Below are 17389 nucleotides of genomic sequence, written 5' to 3' on the forward strand. Positions count from 1 at the left end.
TTCACAAATGCCCAGGGGGTGTCGACAGCCCTGAGATTCACTCCTGATGCTGGGGGGAGAAGGCTGTAGTTACTGCAGGCTTTACTGCTCCTGCCCCCAGCGTCAGCCCTTGGACTACATCATCCCTTTCCTATCCGATCCTGACTCCTGTGCCACAGCTCCCTGCTAGGGCTTTGTCTGAGCACTACTCTCATCCCATTCCCAGTCTTCTCTCTTTTTTTTTTTTTTTTTTTTTTTTTTTTTTTCCCCCTCTAGCCTTAATCCCACAGAGATTTTTATTCTCCTCTTTCACTTTGTTATACCCGGACACCCACCTGCCTCCTCCTCCGGTCTGACTGTGGATGCTATTCCCAGTCCCCTTCCCTAGCAGTCCCATGCTCCATTTCCCACCTGGCACTCGCCCCATGACTGCTTGCAGTCTGCCTGCATCCTTTTTTGACCTCTCTCATGCCCATGCAGGATCCCTCTGGGTACCAGAGGGAAGCGGTTCGGTGCTGAGCACTGTGCTGGTCCAGGGAGCAGGGCCACGAGCGGGGGAAGCCCTGTCTCTTGCCTGCACTTCCACAGGCACTTGGTGCAAACTCTCTGGAGCTTTTAGCTGCCCTCCTGAGAACATGTGCAAATGGAGATTTTTTCCAGAGGCTTATCACGTAGCCAAAAGCGTGTGGTTTCTCACAAGAACAGAAAAAGGCACATATCCAGTAAGGACTGGCTCCCGTTTCCGATCATTTTCCAAATCCCGTTCCAAGCTTGGAGCCCTAGGACTTCTCAATGAAACAGAGTGAGATTGTTTCATTTTAATGAGGGCCAAAGAGCACATTTTTCTCTAATGTCATCCTCGGAAGGCAGGTACGGCTTACGAAGCCTCTACACATGAATGGGCGGCTGCTTGCGGGGATGCCTCAGCCCAGCTGAGACTGAGCAGGACAGGGCCAGGGAGGAAGCAAAGGGCTTTCTGATGCTCTTGCTGCATTCAGGCAGGACCTGAACGAGCAGGATCCGCTATTGCAGGATGCTGAGTACCTCCTGGTGAAGTCTTGGGGAACTGAAAACCCTTAACACGACACAAGGTCGGGAGCAGAACGCACGCTGCGGTGCGGATGGGAGTTACGAAAGCTTGCGAAGAACAGACGCAGACTAAACAGTGCACACGTGTATCGTGCACTGGGGTGCAAGACGAGCTGGAAAGGAGGAATGGTGTAAATCCGTAGGGAAACCAGGAGGTCCGTGTGACTCATTCCCTAAAGCACTTTAACTGCTGAACGTCCCTGACAGAGATATCAGCTGGCAGGTAGTTCCCTGAAGGAGTCTTTTGCATCAGCGACACATTTCGAGCCTGCTTTCCAAGCTGTATAAAAATGGTTTATGAGTTCTGGCCTTAGCGGTGGCAGGAAACTTCCCTGGAACATCCATCCAGCGGCGCTTCGTCCTCCCCTCGGCCGGGGAGGTTGAGGCTTCCCGAGCCAGCGGGTTAAAGGAACTGCCACACTCGCACACGCTGCGAGGCCTCCCCAGAAGGCAGCAGTTCGTAACCTTGTGGAAATATTTGTACATGCTCCACGCAGAGAAAATAACCGCTTGTGCTCTGCTAGAGCTCGGCCACATGAAAGAGCCAGGAAGAGCACCCCAATGGGTGCCCGAGAAAGGAAGGGGACCTCGACTTGTGTCCTGCACAGCGGGCAGCAGTCTCCAGGCAGATATGAAATTACTGCCGTCCTGGGGGGAAGTGTGGATGGAGTCTGTCAGATTGACATTTCTGAGATCCCCAGGGAGCACGTCCATCACTATAACCCAGGCCTCTTCTTAAAGGGCTGCTGGGACTCTGCCACAGTATTAGGATGCTGTCTCCCTGTCCCCCAAGGAACTTGCTGCTGTGCACATCCCTAGCTCTTCACCTCGTTTTCCCTTGACTAATGTTTAATGTTTCTCCTAACTCCCTGAGCAATCACTTCTCCACTGAAGGAGTAATTTCTTTCCCATTCCTTCCTTCCCCCCTGTCCATCTGCTGGCCCCCGGGAGGGCTCTGAGACACCCCTGGCCTTTCGGCACCCCAATCTCTGGCGATCCCCTAAGTTCAGCGTGGCTGGGGAGAGAGCAGGCCTTGACTGGAAAGCCCCAGTGCTCCCTAAACACCAACAGCTCGGCCCCCATCACCTGCTTCCCTTCTTTATCTCTACGTGTAATTTAAAACACCCTCCAGCCTCCCAGAGCTGAGCTTCAGCTGCTTCCCATCCCCTGAAGCCCCTCCAGTTCCTCTCCCCCCGCAACCTGGCCGCTTTTCCCGGGCCAAGCATCACTGCAGAGACAAGTTGCTCTTCTCTCCCACTTCTCTGATCCTTTCTGTCCTGGGTGAGTGTGGTAGGAGCCACCCACGGCGTGTTTTCGTGCATGCGTTTGTGCAGCCACCCCGCCCCCCCCAACCCCCCCCCCCCACCTCGTTTTTTAAGTTAAACTATCTCTTGCTTTAAAGAGAGCAAATACACAGCAGTGGCTTTCATCACTGCTGTATAATAGAGCAGTAATTCTGTGCCAGGGACTGTTTTCTATTTTATTTTAAAGGGTTTATAAAACAGTGTATGTAATTGAGTGAGTAAACTGAACGTTTTCTGGAGCCCCTGAGGGCTGGAACTTCGTGGTGGTCCTGGGCCTAGGCCCTAACCTTTTTTTTTTTTTTTTTTTTTTTTTTTTTTCCCTCCCTTTCCCCTCCTTCCCCTCCTCCTTTACAACCCGGCGTTGCCACCAGCAGCAGCAGCAGCGATCTGTCTGGGGCTAATTGAGCAAACAACAAGGAGATGCTTTCACGGGGCTTTTCAAGGAATGCTCCGGCATCCCCTCGCTGCGAGCGGCCTGGCAGGAACCTGCCAGCCGGGCTGGGGAGGGCCCGCGGCCCCCAGGCCCGGTGCTAGGGTTTGCGCTGGGCTCTGCAGTCATTTCCGCCCCGCTGTTTATTTGCCTTGCAATTTGGGTTTAGCCGAGAGCGCCGAGGGCTCTGCCGCTGCTCCCCGGCTCTCCCCGCGGCCCTGCGGACGGCTCCGAAGGGGCTCGCGGCCGGTATGTGTAAACACACGTCCTCCCGAGCAGGGACGCGCACACAACGCCTGACAGCTTTTTGATTTACGCTCAGGAAAAGCTCGGCGGCCGCTCGGTTCAAGCACCCGGGCTGACTTCGGGCCGGGCTGCGTCAGCAAGTTGAATCAAAGTGCTAATCAGGAGGCTGGATGTGTTGATCAGCTCTGGATTCGCTTAGCGCCAGATGCTCCCAATCTGAGAAGATCTCGTTGAACATGATTTAAGGTTGCAGGGTCCAACTCGGAGGCTTTCTCAAAGTCCTTTCTCTAATCCCTCTTCTTTCTCTGCGGGCTGAATGCATCTGTAACCCTGCCAGTGTCAGATAAAAGGCAGCCTGGTAAGAAATCCCTAATGGGGAGCTGGGGAAGGAGAAGGGAGCTGAACGGCGAAGCATGTGAGGTACTTCTCCCTCCTCCCCCCAGAGTTTCAGGCAGAGTTTCTGCATGAACTGAGCTTGCTGCTACCAGCCAGAGCCACCGGCAACTGGCAGCCACGGCTGATAATGAAATGCTCCCCGCAGCCCGGCTCCCCTTGGCACACCCGGCGGAGTCTGAACTCCCTTCCCTCTGCGAGGAGGGCTTCGGGAAGGGAAGAGGGAAGCGGGGTGAATCCTTATCTCCCCATCGCATCCCCCTGGGCTGCGGAATCGGGCTTTGTTTCTAGCAAAACCATTCCCTTTATCGCTTAAAAAAAAAAAAACACCTTTCTTGTGGATTCGAGGCAGGCACATTCATGCGTTTCCTTGCGGCCCGTACGAGGAGAAGGGAGTTTGGGGATTTCGTTCTGCCAGGCAGCAGCGACACGCCGGGCGTGCTGCGTGTGCTGGCGGCGGGGATCAAGGCAGGATGGATGGGATGGGATGGGATGGGATGGGATGGGATGGGATGGGATGGGATGGGATGGGATGGGAGATCAGGGAGCGCAGGCTCTGCTTTCCCCTGGGGCTTTGGCAGGCTGCGTAAACTCTCGAAGCTCCTTGCTGCCTCAGTTTCCCCGCCTGGAACACGGGAATGCTCTTACTCACCCGCTCTTGAAAAGCATTTTTAGCTAATCAGATGGAAAACACGAGATATCGGAAGGAGGCTGCGAGCGTGTCAGTGCAAAATACAAATAGTTCGAACCCGCTCTGCAACAAAGAATGTGACAGGGCCCGGCCCAGCCCCGCACGCAGCACAGTGCAGGATGCTGTCTGACACGAAGCGAGGAGCTCCTTATTAAAAGGTATTGCTACAGATCACCTATATATAGAACCGTGAATCGACACGGCGCTTCACAGGCCCAGATGAAGGCATGTTTCATCTGCGGAGGCATAACGTAATTACTCCCGCTGGATGCTGGCCAGAGTCTTATTCACATCACAGAAATCAACACGATAGGTAGTCTGCTTGGAGGAGGTTCAGGAATGGAGTCACAGGAGTTGCTACAGGGCCTGTTTGAGATATATTGGGAAAGTTGTTGGGGGTGAGGAATGTTACGGCAAAAAGCGCTGCAGGTTGGATTGGAGGTACCTTGGCAAAGCTGTGTGAGGTCCAGGACGGGAGGAGAGAGGAGCTGAAGGCTGGACTTGGGGCTATTGGCAGGGCTGTGCTGGAGATGCTGTGTGGTGCTACCTACATCACGCTTGCACCTGGCACACGCACACTCAGTCCCTCGTTCCCCTGCGCGCTGCATCCACCTCTGCTCGTCCTGCTCCAAGGGCTGGAGATCAGGCTCCAAGCTCCAGCCTCGAGCTCCGAGACATTTACTTGAGGCTGCAGGGCTGTCAGTTGTCACTAAATACCCTGAGCAGGGAATAAATTACTCCACCTGATGCTGGCAGTGAGGAGCAGCTCCTCGTTCTTACTTTCTGCCTCCACGAAGGGTCTCTGAAGGGCGGTCACACAGCTTGCCCTGCTCCATCCTCCAGGCTGAGGAGGATCCGCATGGTTGTGGGGCCAGGGCTGGAGCAGGAAATTATCTTGCCACAGTCCAAATGCACCTTGAAGCTGACAGAGCAGTGTTTAATCAGACCTCTTCTGGAGTGATGGTTTGCATGGTGCAAAGGTACTGCCTTAAAACCAAGAGAAGCCTCGCGTTGGCTCGGCCACTTCGGGGATTGCCAGGAATTTCTTTATGTAGCCGAGGGTAGCATGGCTGTTGTTTTGCAGCCGTCTTGCAAAATCTGCTCCCCCGAGGGGAGGAGTTTTAGGTGGGTAAATAAAACACAACCACTTCTTTCCATCACCCTTGGCTGCCTCCCCCCCGCTGCCGTGGAGGGTGCTGGAGACAGCACAGCCTCCTTCGAGCGCCTCGCACGCCTGGTGGGTTATGCCAGGCACCCCGGATATGCGAGCCTGTTGTTATTCCTGGGGAGAAAGGGGAGAGAGGGTGTGAAGAGAGCCTCGGGGCACGGTTCAAACCACCTGAACTCCTCCTGAATCGGTGGCCAACCCAGAGCGATTTGGATTCCCCCCTCAGGGGCGGTGCCCCGAGGACACCCACTTGGAGCACACAGGCATTGTGTCAGGCGCTGAGGCCACATACTTGGTTTTTTAGGCACTGGGCTTTGAGTTTTGTGTTTTTATTATTTTGGCTTGAGATCCCTTATTCGCAGTCCTTCCCTGACAAGCTGCTTTTGCATTTTAAACGGGAGGCTCTTTCAGTACAGGGCATTAACAGCGCTGGGGCAGGGACTGGCACGTTAATGTGTCCTCCGAGCCTGTGCCGAGCTCCTGGGAACAGGCAGGAGTGACCTTGTCCAAGCTGCCCCGCCACCAAATGTGCCCCGTGGGAGCCTGAGGTGACAGCAGCGCTCGGAGACCTTGCTTCATCTCAGCACTTTGGGAGTGGGTCTGTCCAGATTTTTTGAACCCAAGAGGCAGAAATCAAGTTAAAATAAAATTTACGTTGGGATTGCTGAGAGAGGGTTTTGTCCCGTCCCGGTGGTGGCCCCTCTGATGCTGAGCAGCCCCTCTCCTTCCAGCCCCGGGGGCAATTTGGGGGCACACCGCACTCTTTAGGGCCAGGGAGGATTGCTGGTCTTTAATTCTGTGTCAGGTCTCCGTGCTGGATGGCGATGGCTCTTTGCTTGGACCTGGAGGTACACCTGTCAGCGGCAGCTGGGACTTCTGTCGGGCCTCTGCTGCTTGGTGGTGACACACACACGCGGAAAGTCTCATCAGAGAAACCTCCTGATGTTTAGTCAGTTGTTTAGGCTTCTGCCATGTGTGTGGGATCGTGTCTGCGAGACGCCGGAGACCAAAAAAGGGCAGCAAATCTGTGTTCGAGTTCCCTAGAATCTGCTTTTCTCATTTGTTTTAAAGATGCAGATTTGAAAAATGCGGAGTCTGAAGCGCTGCTCTAAAACTCAATTCCTCTTCTTTTCCTCCCTCTCTCTTTTCAGCCAAACATGTTAATGAAGTCATTGTGGGCACCGAGCAGCTGATGGAGATATAACCCAAGTAGGTTTTAAAGATGATTTTTATGGAAGCGAGCAGCAGAACCAGATGTTCAGCGTCGTAAGATCATCCGTACGGATCCCTGCTGGCACGGCTCGCCCCGTCGCTGCTCCTTCCCCGTTGGGCTTTGTATTTATGTCTTAATAAAGAAGTATTTACAGAGCCGTGTGTGCGCCCGGCCCTCCCCCCTCATTGAGATGCACGCGGGTTTGTGCCGGGTCCGCTCGGGCCCCGCGGACGCCCTGTACTTTCCCTGCAGAAGGGCGAGCGGGGACCACACAGCCCGTGCCCACACCGAGTCCCCACGGCCCCACACTGTCCCCTGTGCCACGCAGGAGCTGCTGGGGATGCCTCCTCCTCCTCCTCCTCTCTCACGGCCCAAAGCTCAGAGATGTTTAAGCCCCGTCGGTGATGTAGCTGAGGAGTTTGGCACTCGTTTCCTCCGGGGCTGAGCTGGAAATCCTGCCCAACAGCATTGCGAGGGGGCTGGAGGGATGGAAGAACGGGGAGCAGGGCAGGAGCAGTGGGTGCCATCTGCGTTATCCTGGTGGTTTTTGGACCCCAGGAGGTGTGTTCCCACGTCTGGATGATCTGGGGATGGCTGGGTGTATGTGAGATGAGTCGAGAGCACTAATGCGAAACGCACAGCCCTGTGGTCAGGGGTTGTGCCAGGATTGTAAAGCACCTGGATGGGATTGAAACACAAGCTGTTCTTTAACGTTTAGGAATTGGACACGAGTTCCTACCTAAAAGCTGTTTATTGGAACCTGGTAGGATTCAACGGGACATTTATCTGAGGCTGGCAGCTTGACATCCAGAGGTGCTTACAGCCACTGGCTGGAATGAGATTTCATTAACTGCAGTGATAAATTTTAAACGTGTGCTTCGTGGGCACCGCTGTCCCCTGAGGAAAATTACAGTTTCCTAGCTAATTTGACAGAAGAGAGATTATAATCCAGACGTTCCCGGCGTTTCATAAACAAAAAGCCCTACTTTAAAGGACCAGATTGGAATGGAAAGCGTGGCTGGGGATGAGCTGCTGGCTTCGAGGCCTTTTACAAGCTGCAGGAAAAAAAAGGAAAAAAAAAAAAAGAACCGTGCAGTTCAGCTCAGGCTTTGTGCTAAAGGTTTTACCTCGCGTATGTGTGCAAACATGTTCCTCAGCTACAAACCCTTTTTCATCCAAGGATCGTGGAGGCCTTACAAAGGTTCATGAAGAGAGAGTTGTTGTGTCTCTGCGAGGGAAGGGAGCACAGCATCCACCTCGGCTGTGCAGGGACAGAGCAGAGTGCAGCTCGGCCACCTCGCTCAGCATTTCATTTGGTGGCCAAGCCAGCAAGAGCAGCACACGGGTGCTTCGACTCCTGATCCTTTTGCTTACACACAACCCTTTTTCTTTTTCAAGACCCATCCTAACTTCTGGGAAGTCGGCATCCCATAACAGCTACAGCTTTACCTCCTTGTGCCTTAATTATGAGTTAACGTCTCGCCTTGCTCCTTTTGTTCAGCTCATTTAAGAGGAGGGCGGGGGGGGGGGGGGGGGGCTCTTCTCTCTGTCGGTTAGAATTTAGCATTAATTTAGTGTTCCCTGACACTTGAAAACCTGGCCGGGATTTGAGGCGTTTTCTTTTCCTTTTTGCCTTTTACGACCTGCAGGTGTTTGGTGTGAGATAAAAGTAGATCCCAAAGTGAGATTTCACAGCACAAATTATCAAAGTGAAGATTCACTCTTGATGTAGTCTACGTGTGTGGCAGTAATTATGAAAAATAATTCGGGATAATAGGGCCTTCAGGAATCCCAAGGCGGGCACTGGGTTAACCCTTCCTCACCTCAGCCGGGCTCCGGGCCGCTGCCATCCTCAGGTGAGCAGGGGATGGGCCGGGAAGCCCTACAAACCCACGGGGATTTGGGGTGATCTCGGAAATCCCTGTCTGTTCCCGGGTAGCTGAGGATGTGATGTGGGTCCTAAGTCACGCAGGCCTTCCTGAAGCTCTGGCTTTGCTCGCTGCCCACCAGCCTGGAGGATCCTTCATCTCCTCACCCCGCTGCTCTGCCAAACCCCACCAGGAGAACGCTGCAGCTCCTGCACCCTAAAAGATGGAGCTTTTCAGGTGCTGTCCTGAAAGCTCCCTGGCAGATGGACGGCTGGGGTACATCACCACCCCTCCGATTTTCCCGGTGGGACCTTTTCATCCCGGGAGGCCGCGAATTTCTGTATAAAATCCTGCAGGTCCTGCAAACATCAGGATTTTCGGGAGGAGCCTTGCGGCCTCGGAGCTGGCCCACACCTGCAGCGAGGGCTGGCGGCTGGCTCCAGTCCCTGCCTGTCCTCTGTGCGGGGAGGTTTCTGTCCCCGGCTGTCATGGCTGAGGGTTTCATCCCCTCCTTCCCACTGGCCTGGCTGTGCAGGGCTTTTGCTCCCTCTCAGTGGGGTTTGGTGACCTGCTGCTGGGTACCGCAGCTCCTGGGACACCGCAGAGGCCACCAGCGCTGTCCCATCCCCTGCGATCACTCCTGTGCCCTCCAGCCACTTGTTTTAAAGGGCTGAAGATCACAGTGGGCGACCAGAGGCAGCTCTGGTGGCATTGCAGGCTGCTTGGCACTGCCGTGCCCTGCCCCAGCCCTCCGAGCACAGCGCCCGGGGCTCTGCTGGCCCCTCAACCGAGGGCGAAACCCCCTGGGAGCTGAGCGGGGCCATTCTCAGGGGGTTAATTCAGGGGTGTGGAAGTTCCCCGAGGCTCCAGCCCACACCAAACACCCCAGGAGCCGTGCCGTGGCCAAGGCTCGCTGGGTCCTGTCCATTTTCACTCCGTCCCCCGGGAGCCAAGGTCCACAGACGCGGCCGTGCCGCCCAGACGGGGCCGGCAGACGAGAACTTCCTCCCGGGCCCTATGGACAGACATTTTATATACGTTAAAATGCGCCTGTATATAAATAGGGAAAGCGAGGGTATGGGAGAGCTCGAGTCTAAATAAACTTGTATGTTTAAGGCTTTTAAAATGCTAATGTTGAATTTCAGGGGAGTTGTGGGGGGGGGTGGGGGGGTGGAAAGCAAGGGGGTTGTTGGACCGAGCACCGAGACAGCTGATGAGCTTGGATCGGCGCCTTTACAATTCAAGGAAAATGGGATAGTTTGGGGAGGAAAAAGGGATTTTCTTGTTTTTGTTTTTAGTGGAAAATAAAAGAAGCTGCCTTCTTATTTGCCTCCCTCCCCCACCGCCGGAGCAGCGAGCGACTGGTGTTGTATGCATAAGCTATTCCTTTGTGCACCATCTAAATGGTTAATTGTGTTTGAGGAAGATGTACGGGCGAATGGAGGGACCACCCAGCAAGAGACAGACAAGAAAGAGCGATCTCTGAAATGTTTAACCAGAGAGAGAGCAAAGTTGTTTAAAAATATTTAATTTACAACATTCCACACTGCTGATTATAAATTGGCCGTCCAAAAACACTGCTGCGTGCGGGGAGGGATCCAGGCAGCATGAAACAAATTCTTGTGATTGTTTTTCCTATCTTCCTCCGGCCTTTCCTCGGGGAGTTTCACCCTGCGGCGGGACCCGGGGGGCCGGGGGCAGGAACCGAGGCGAGAGCCGTGGTCCCTGTGGGGCCGGTGGTGGCACCTGCACAGGGCCGGGGTGCGGAGACCTCGGGCACCAAGGGGACGGAGGGGACGGAGGGGACAGCGGTGCTGCTGCACGGGGAAGGGCACTTTTGGGGTGGCCAGCTGGTGAAACGTGGCCACACGCCTTGCAAAAACCCCGGCAGTTCCTCCCTCGTGCCTTGTTTTCACGCCAGGGTCTCCCCAAATGGTTTATCGGGGGTGCCCGGGGGGGGGGGACCCGGGGAGCTGAATCCATCCGGGCTGTGCTGCCCCCAGGATGTCCCCAGCGCGGTGACACTGCCCGGCTGTGTCACGCAGCCGCTGCTGGTGGCGGTGGGACGGAGCCAGGGCCTGGGCCCTCGCGGGGTAATTGAGCAAGAGCAGCATCTCCTCCCCGCTGCGGCCCTTCGGTGCCGGGGCCTGCAGGAAGGCAGCCGGCTGCCTTTGCTCACCGCGGCCTCTGAGCCACGGGGGGCTTCGAGGGGCCGAGCTGCAGTCTGGGACGTGTCCCTGGAGGGGACAATCAGGACAGCTCCCCATCACCTGGGGACGGCAGAACAAGGGGAGCGAGAGGAGCAGGGACCCAAAAGTGGTGGCTGATTTTTTTTTTCAGCTAGCAGAAGCCCGGCTGCTTTCACATCCCTGCTGCCCCGGTGCCTAAGCTGGGGAAGGGCAGGGTCTCTCCTGCTGCTGCTGCTGGCCCCGCTGGCAAAAAGGGGGCAGAGGCAGGGCCGTGGGGCTCCGAACAGGGACTGCTCCGTTCCCCAACCCCTACCCGGCCTCTCCAGCCACCTGGGCGCTTCCTCGCACGCACCGAGTGCCCGCTAAACCCCGAGAAACCGGGGTGGGTTTGGCCGCTCGCCCCGGTGGCGAGCTCGGCTCTCGGTGGCTGAACCTCCCCGGGCCCTGCCAGCCCCAGCCGGTGCCGGGAGCGGAGACAAAAGCTCTTGTGTCCTCCTGCCAGCAGCCGGGCGGCCGCCCGCCCTATTAAACCGTGCCCGCTTCCCATGCGGCGGGGGCGCCGGGCAGGCTGGACGGCCCCGGGACCCCTGCCCCGTCCTCCCCGCCGCTGCGGGACCCCACAGCCGGCGGCTGGCACCGCTCACGGGGGGTCCCCGGCCCCTTTCCAGCTGGGGCAGGACGAGACCTGGTGGCCGTGGGCGCATCCCCGCCGCCCGACCCTCCTGCGCCCCAGCTCGGGGCGCGGGGCCGGTGTCACATCCACTTAGAGGGCTCCGAAAATGCCTGGAGCTGACACCTTGTTAAATACCCACCAGGGGTCACAGTTCCTGGGTTTCTTTTTCCTGCTTTTTTTTCCCTTCGCCCCTGCTGCGACGTTTCGGTTGGCAGGAACTCCCCCGCGCTATTAGGTATCTTTCGGGGAACAAGAAACCGAGATCACTTACAAATTAATTTGGAGTTAAACCTACAGAAAATGAGAAACATGCTGCTTTGCAGGAGAGAGCGCTTGGCCAGCGATCAAGAAAAATACATCCAACCCGCCTGGTTCGGTGCGTTCGGAGGTGGCCGGGGAAGGGGGCTGCGCTCTCAAGGTAGCCGTCAGCTGCTTTCGGACGCGCTTTAATGGGGCCGCGGCCTTTCCTCCCAATTAAAACCACAGCAAACAAACAAAAAGGGAGAACCTGTTCCCCGGCGTGCAGGGGATGCGGGGAAGGCCGGGCTCTGCTCGCCCCAACCCCGCTGCCTTTCCTGGTGGGGTTTGGGGCCAAATGGCTCCTGCCTGGGCTGCGTTAGGACAGGCTCATCCATGGTGCGCCCACATCCCAGCGCCTTCCACCAGATTTTCCCCATCACCACCTCCACGGGGCCGGAGCCGTGCACCCCCACTTGCCCCAGGCAGGTCCCGAAGGAGGATCCCACATCCCCTGCCCCACTGCGGCTCATTGGGGTGGATGCTGGGCACCCCGCGACGCCCGGGGCTGGCACAGGGGTGGGTCGAGGCGCTGCCGGAGGGCGCAGGGCTCGCATTGTGTCTGCGGCGCGAGCGGCTGTGCCGGGAGGGGGCCGGGGGGAGGCCGGGGCGGGCGGAAGAGCAGTGATAAGATAAAAGGTCTGCGTTCCCATGCCGAGGAGCCCGGGGGGGTTGGGGGGGGAGCGCGGGGCGAGCGCCGAGGCCACCCAGGTTTCAAGCGCTCGGCCTCGGCGCCTGACCCCGGCACATTCAGAGAGCACTTCCTAAATTTGTCTCCTGTGTTCCTGACTCACAAGCAATTTCCTCACCCATAAAACGGCGTCGGCATGAAAGGACCGGCCGGGACACCAATTACTTGTCACCGTTTTACCACCCCGCTGCTCACCGGTTCGCAGCCCCCGGCGGTGCCCGGCCAGGATCTGTATCCCCCCCCCTCCACAGCATCCCTCTGCCCCCTGCGTGGGGACACGGGGACAGCCGGGGTCCCCTGTGCCACGGGAAGGTGCCATGGGGCACGAGGATCCACGGTGCCTGGCACCTGGTGGTGTCCCCAAGCAGAGGTGCCCTGGAGTGCCTTTCCCAGCCCAGCCTGCGATCGGGGCCATGTCACCTCTCGGTCCCCACCCTGGTGTCCCTGTGGCATTAGGGATGCTCCTGTGTGGCTGCATGGAAAGCAGCAGGGCCCCAAAATCCCGACCCCCCGGGGCATGCATGGGCTTTGGGCTCGCTCCCCTGGGGCTGATCAGGCACAGCCCTGTCCTCACCCCGATGTGGCTGTAGGGTGCACGGCCCCTCACCCTCCAGGCGCCTCCATGTCCGTCCCTGTCCCCTCTCCCTGTCCCTCTGTGCCCTCCCCAGGTCCCTGGTGCCACCGCTGGCACTGGAACATTGCTGCCTGCACCCCGGGGGTGAGGGAGGGCTGGTGCAGAGGGGAGGGTGGCCTGGGGGTCCTTGGACCCCTGGGAGCCCCCCTTTAATGGCCCAGGAGCGTGCAGGAGCTGCGCTCCATGCCCAATCCTCTCCAGCAACCCCCAGCCACCCCCAGCCTCCCCCAGTGGCTCCCAGCAGCCCCCAGTCACCCCCAGTAGCCCCCAGCCTCCCCCAGTTGCCCTCCCCGCGGCGATGAGATGGGGACTTGGTGCCGGCAGCAGGGCTCGAGGCTCGCCCAGGGCCCAGGCAGCGCTACCAGCGGCCGCCGCGCCACGTCGGCTGCTAAACGGGTTTTATGGTGGGATTTAGGGACTTTTCTGCCGGGTAATTGATTTGCCCAGGCAGTAAAAGATCAAGGCCGGCGCTCAGGCGGTGGCTCCCGGCATCTGCCCGCCGCGCGGGGACGGGCGCAGGCGTTGGGGCGCGGGGACCCGATGGGGCGAGCGCTGCGGCCCCGGCCGGGAGCCCCCTTGCACCCCCCCCCCCCCCCCCCCATCCTTTCCCAGCCCGCATCCTCGCACCCCCTCCCCAACCCCAGCACAAAACAGCCCCCAAAGGAGACAAAAGGGGCTGTTTGGGGACCTGCCACCTGCTAGTCCCCATCCTACAATACCGCAGTAAAGAGGCACCAAACAAAGGCCTTAAAATCCTAAAGGGGCCCATTCATTAGGGTGACAAAGGGGGAAAGAACTACATTATCATAATTAATCCCGGTGCTGGCGGTGGGTGGCAGGGCCCTCTGTCTTCCAAGGTGGTGTGGGGACGGCCGGTGTCACCACGTCCACACGCTATTGTGCGCCGTGGCCTCGCGGGGCTCCGGGGGGGGTTAAGCTCTGTAAACACCGCGGGACCCCCCCGGGGGTGCCAGGGATGCCGTGTGTCCCCCGGCCTGTCCCCTCCCCGGCCAGGGCCGCCTGCCCACTTGCTGTGCTCCCCCAAAACCTTGGGGTGAGGTGCACCTGCCCCTGGGACAGCGGGGATTTGGGAAAAGCTTGGGTCCCGCTGGCTGCGCTGGCCCTGTCCCCGTCACCCTGTGCCGTGGCATGTGGCAGGGACCCCCTCGCTCCCACCCCGGGGCTTTCCCTTGAGGATGGGGCTCCATCCCCTCCCCACTGACACCACAGCCCTGTTTGTGGGGACCTGGGGGCCTCTGACTTGAGGACCCACCTCTGTCCCCCTCCTCTTTGCCCTGGGGCCCCCCACCAATGCTGCCTGGGGGAAACCGAGGCACGGCGTGGCACACAGAGGTGCCCGGGGGTTTAGGGGCTATGAGTGCCCCACCTCTAACCCCACTGTTCCTTCTGCATCCCCTTTTGGGATATGGCATCCCTTGGGGCCATGGCATCCCTTGGGAACATGGCATTTCTTTGGGAACATGGCATCCCTTGGGGACAAGGCATCCCTTTGGGAATATGCGATCCTTTTGGGACATGGCATCTCTTTGGGAACATGGCACCCTTTTGGGACACACCATCCCTTGGGGACACCCCATCACGGCACCGGGTGCCACGTGGAGCGATCCAGGGGCTCCCCAACACCTCCTCCACCCCCCGGCCACCCTACCCGAGGGCAGCAAAGCCCCGGGGCCCCCGGGACCCTGCTCCCGGCTGGGGCCGGCGGCCAGGCGTGCTGTGCCGGCGGTTCTCTGAGCACCATCTGGTTTCCAACTAACAAACGCCCGGCGCTGGCTCCCGGCAGAGGACTTGCTGCTGCTGCTGCTGCCGCGGCTGTTTACAGCGTGCCGAGGCTCTGGCACGGCCCCGCTGAGTCCCCTTCGGCTTTTCCCCCAGCTGCACGGCCGTGCAAAGCCCCGGCTCCGCGCCCCTGCCCCTGCCCGACCTCCGTTTCCCCCGGGGCCCCGTTGTTGAGCCAGGGCTGCCCGTCCCCGGGGTGTCCTCGGGGCTTTTCCCGTCCCGTCCGCGTGATGGGGTGGGATGCGCAATATGGGGGCCACGTGGGGTCCCCAACCCGTTTCCTCCTCTCTGGGTGCTGGCTGGGTGGCGTGGTGCCCCCAATCCCATCCCTGCACCCCAAAAAGCTCCCGACGCATCCCCACATCTCCTTGGGGCAGGCCTGGGGGGTGTCCCCAAGGCGGGGGGACGAAGCCCTGGGCCCCCACCCCGGGTTGGGGCTCCCCCAGCCGCTGGTGCCGCGGAGCCACCGCGCAGGGTGGGGGCTGCGCGGAGCCATTTGCCTTTAATTGAATTTATTTGTTACAACCCCAAACAATGTAAAGCAGGCTTCTCCCAGGCTCCAGCTGCCTGGCTGCCCATTAAAATACCATCTAGAACAGCAAATCCCCCCTCCCGCCTTGATATAAAACAGCCGGTCAGCACCGAGCGGCAGGCGAAGCCTCCCCAAGCGCCAGCCTTTCCCCACGCGCCCTCCCGCTCTCCCGGGGCCGCTGTCCCACGGGGGCTCCGTGCCCGGCCCCAAATCCCCTCCCAGGGTGGCCCTGGGGGACACGAGGGGGACCTGGAGCCCTGGGGCTGCCCCGGAGCTCGGCGTGGCTCAGCGCCATCCCACCCATGGGCGTTTTCAATCCCGCTGGCGGCCTTGTGCTTGGGGTTGGCGTCCCCAATCCCGGGGGCGTTTTTGGGGTGCCCACACCGGCCCCACACCGTGATGCTCGGGGGCTGGGGGCCAGGCAGGGGAGCTTGGCGTTGGCACGGGCGAGCCGGGACGGGGTTGGGACAGCATCCTGGGGGGCTCGGGGGGCGTCCCGAGGCTCCCCGACCACCTCCACCCCATTTCACAACCTGCAGAGCCCCGGGTGGAAGCCACCAGATACAACCAGGAGGGTGGCAGGGAGCGGAGCTCGGGGGGACGCGGCGGTGCCAAGGGGCCGGAGGAGCTGTTTCAGACGAGGTTTATGGCGGGGCTGCTAACAGCAATCAGGCCCCAGAAGTGCTGAATGGCCGCTTCCCTTCTGGATTTGGGGTGACGCCAGATGCTCCGGGCCTGTCGCGGGACGGGGCAGAAACCCTTCACGCACCGCCCGGGGAGCTCAGTGGGGCTGCGGCCGGGGGCTGCCCGAGGAACACGGGTTATTTTTTTGGGGGGGTTCACCCTATTTTAGGGGATGGCAGGATTTTAGGGGATGGTTGCCAGCCACCCCAAGGAGGGCTGGGGGGTGATGGGTGGGAGCAGCACTGGGTCTGCCCAGCAAAGACCCGAGGAGGGTGTGGGATGAGGAGAGGTCCCATAAAGCTGGGGCGAAATCCTAATTACCCCACAAATTAGTGCTGCTGTTTACCCTTCGCCCTCCTGCCCCGTGGATGTGGGGTGCCCATGTGGCCGTGTCCCCCCGGCTTGGCTGCTCGTGGCAGGGGATGTGGGCACCCCAAAAAGTGGGGCCGGTCCCTGTGGGCCCCCCCAAACCCCTGGGGGAGTTTGTGGGGTGGAAGGAGGGGATGCACACCTCTTGGGGGTGGGGAGGGGTGCAGCGGGGGCCCCCAGCCCTCAGGAGGGACACCCTGTGGGTATGGTGGGTGGGTATGGGGTGTGGGGGGGCACCTGGTTATGGGGACTGGTTATGGGAAGATGGTTGGCCTTATGGGGTGGGGGAAGGGAGAAATGGGGGGGGGTACATTTGGGGTAGCATTTGGGGGCTGCCCATTATTTTGGGAGGGGGACCTGTGGGGTAAGTCCTCACCCTTGGAGTGGGGGGCATGTATGGGGAGGGGATGCTGTGCTCCAAAATGAAATAGGGAAGGGATGGTCCCACTCTGAAAATAAAGGGGAAGGGGTGCTCCCCCTCCAAAAAAAATTAAAAAAGGGATGCTCCCACCCCCCCAAAAAAAGAAGGGGAGGGGAGGGGTGCTCCCCCTGCAAAATCGAAAGGGAGGGGGTGCTCCCCCTGCCAAAAGGGAAGGGAAGGGAAGGGATGCTCCCCCCAAAAAAATTAAAGGGAAGGGATGCTCCCCCTCTAAAAAAAAAAATAAAAAAGGGATGCTCCCCCCAAAAAAATAAAAGGGAAGGGATGCTCCCCCCTGAAAATTAAAGGGCAGGGATGCTCCCCTTCCAAAGTAAAAAGGGGAAGGGATGCTCCCCCTCTAAAAAAAAGAAAAAAGGGGTGCTCCCCATCTTAAAAATAAAAGGGGAGGGATGCTCCCCCCCAAAAAAATTAAAGGAAGGGATGCTCCCCCCAAAAAAATAAGGGGCAGGGCTGCTCCCCCTGCTAAAAAAGGAAGGGCAGGGCTGCTCCCCTTCCAAAATAAAATGGGGAAAAAAAAAAAAAGAAAAAAAAAAAAAAGAAAAAAGGGATGCACCCCCCCCCAAAAAAAAAAAAAAAAAAAAAAAAAAACACAAAAAATACAAACCAACAAAAAAGACGGGCAGGGATGCTCCACCCCCCCCCCCGGGCCGTGTGTATGTGTGTGTATGTGTGTGTGGGGGGGGCAGGGCCGTGTATGTGT

At 58.8% G+C, this 17389-nt stretch overlaps 1 protein-coding gene across 1 annotated transcript in view; it reads left to right on the forward strand.

Moving 5' to 3' along the window:
- EIF2B3 (eukaryotic translation initiation factor 2B subunit gamma) overlaps positions 1-6668 on the forward strand; it is a 95242-nt gene extending 88574 nt beyond the window's left edge. Inside the window, exon 12 of the mRNA XM_032192407.1 lies at positions 6452-6668. Coding sequence (XP_032048298.1) covers positions 6452-6504 — 53 coding nt within the window. The 3' untranslated portion in view covers positions 6505-6668. The remainder of the gene's footprint in view (positions 1-6451) is intronic.
- Positions 6669-17389: the final 10721 nt, after the last annotated feature.

Source organism: Aythya fuligula, chromosome 8 (assembly GCF_009819795.1).
Source record: "Aythya fuligula isolate bAytFul2 chromosome 8, bAytFul2.pri, whole genome shotgun sequence".
In the NCBI taxonomy this organism is placed as follows: Eukaryota; Metazoa; Chordata; class Aves; order Anseriformes; family Anatidae; genus Aythya; species Aythya fuligula.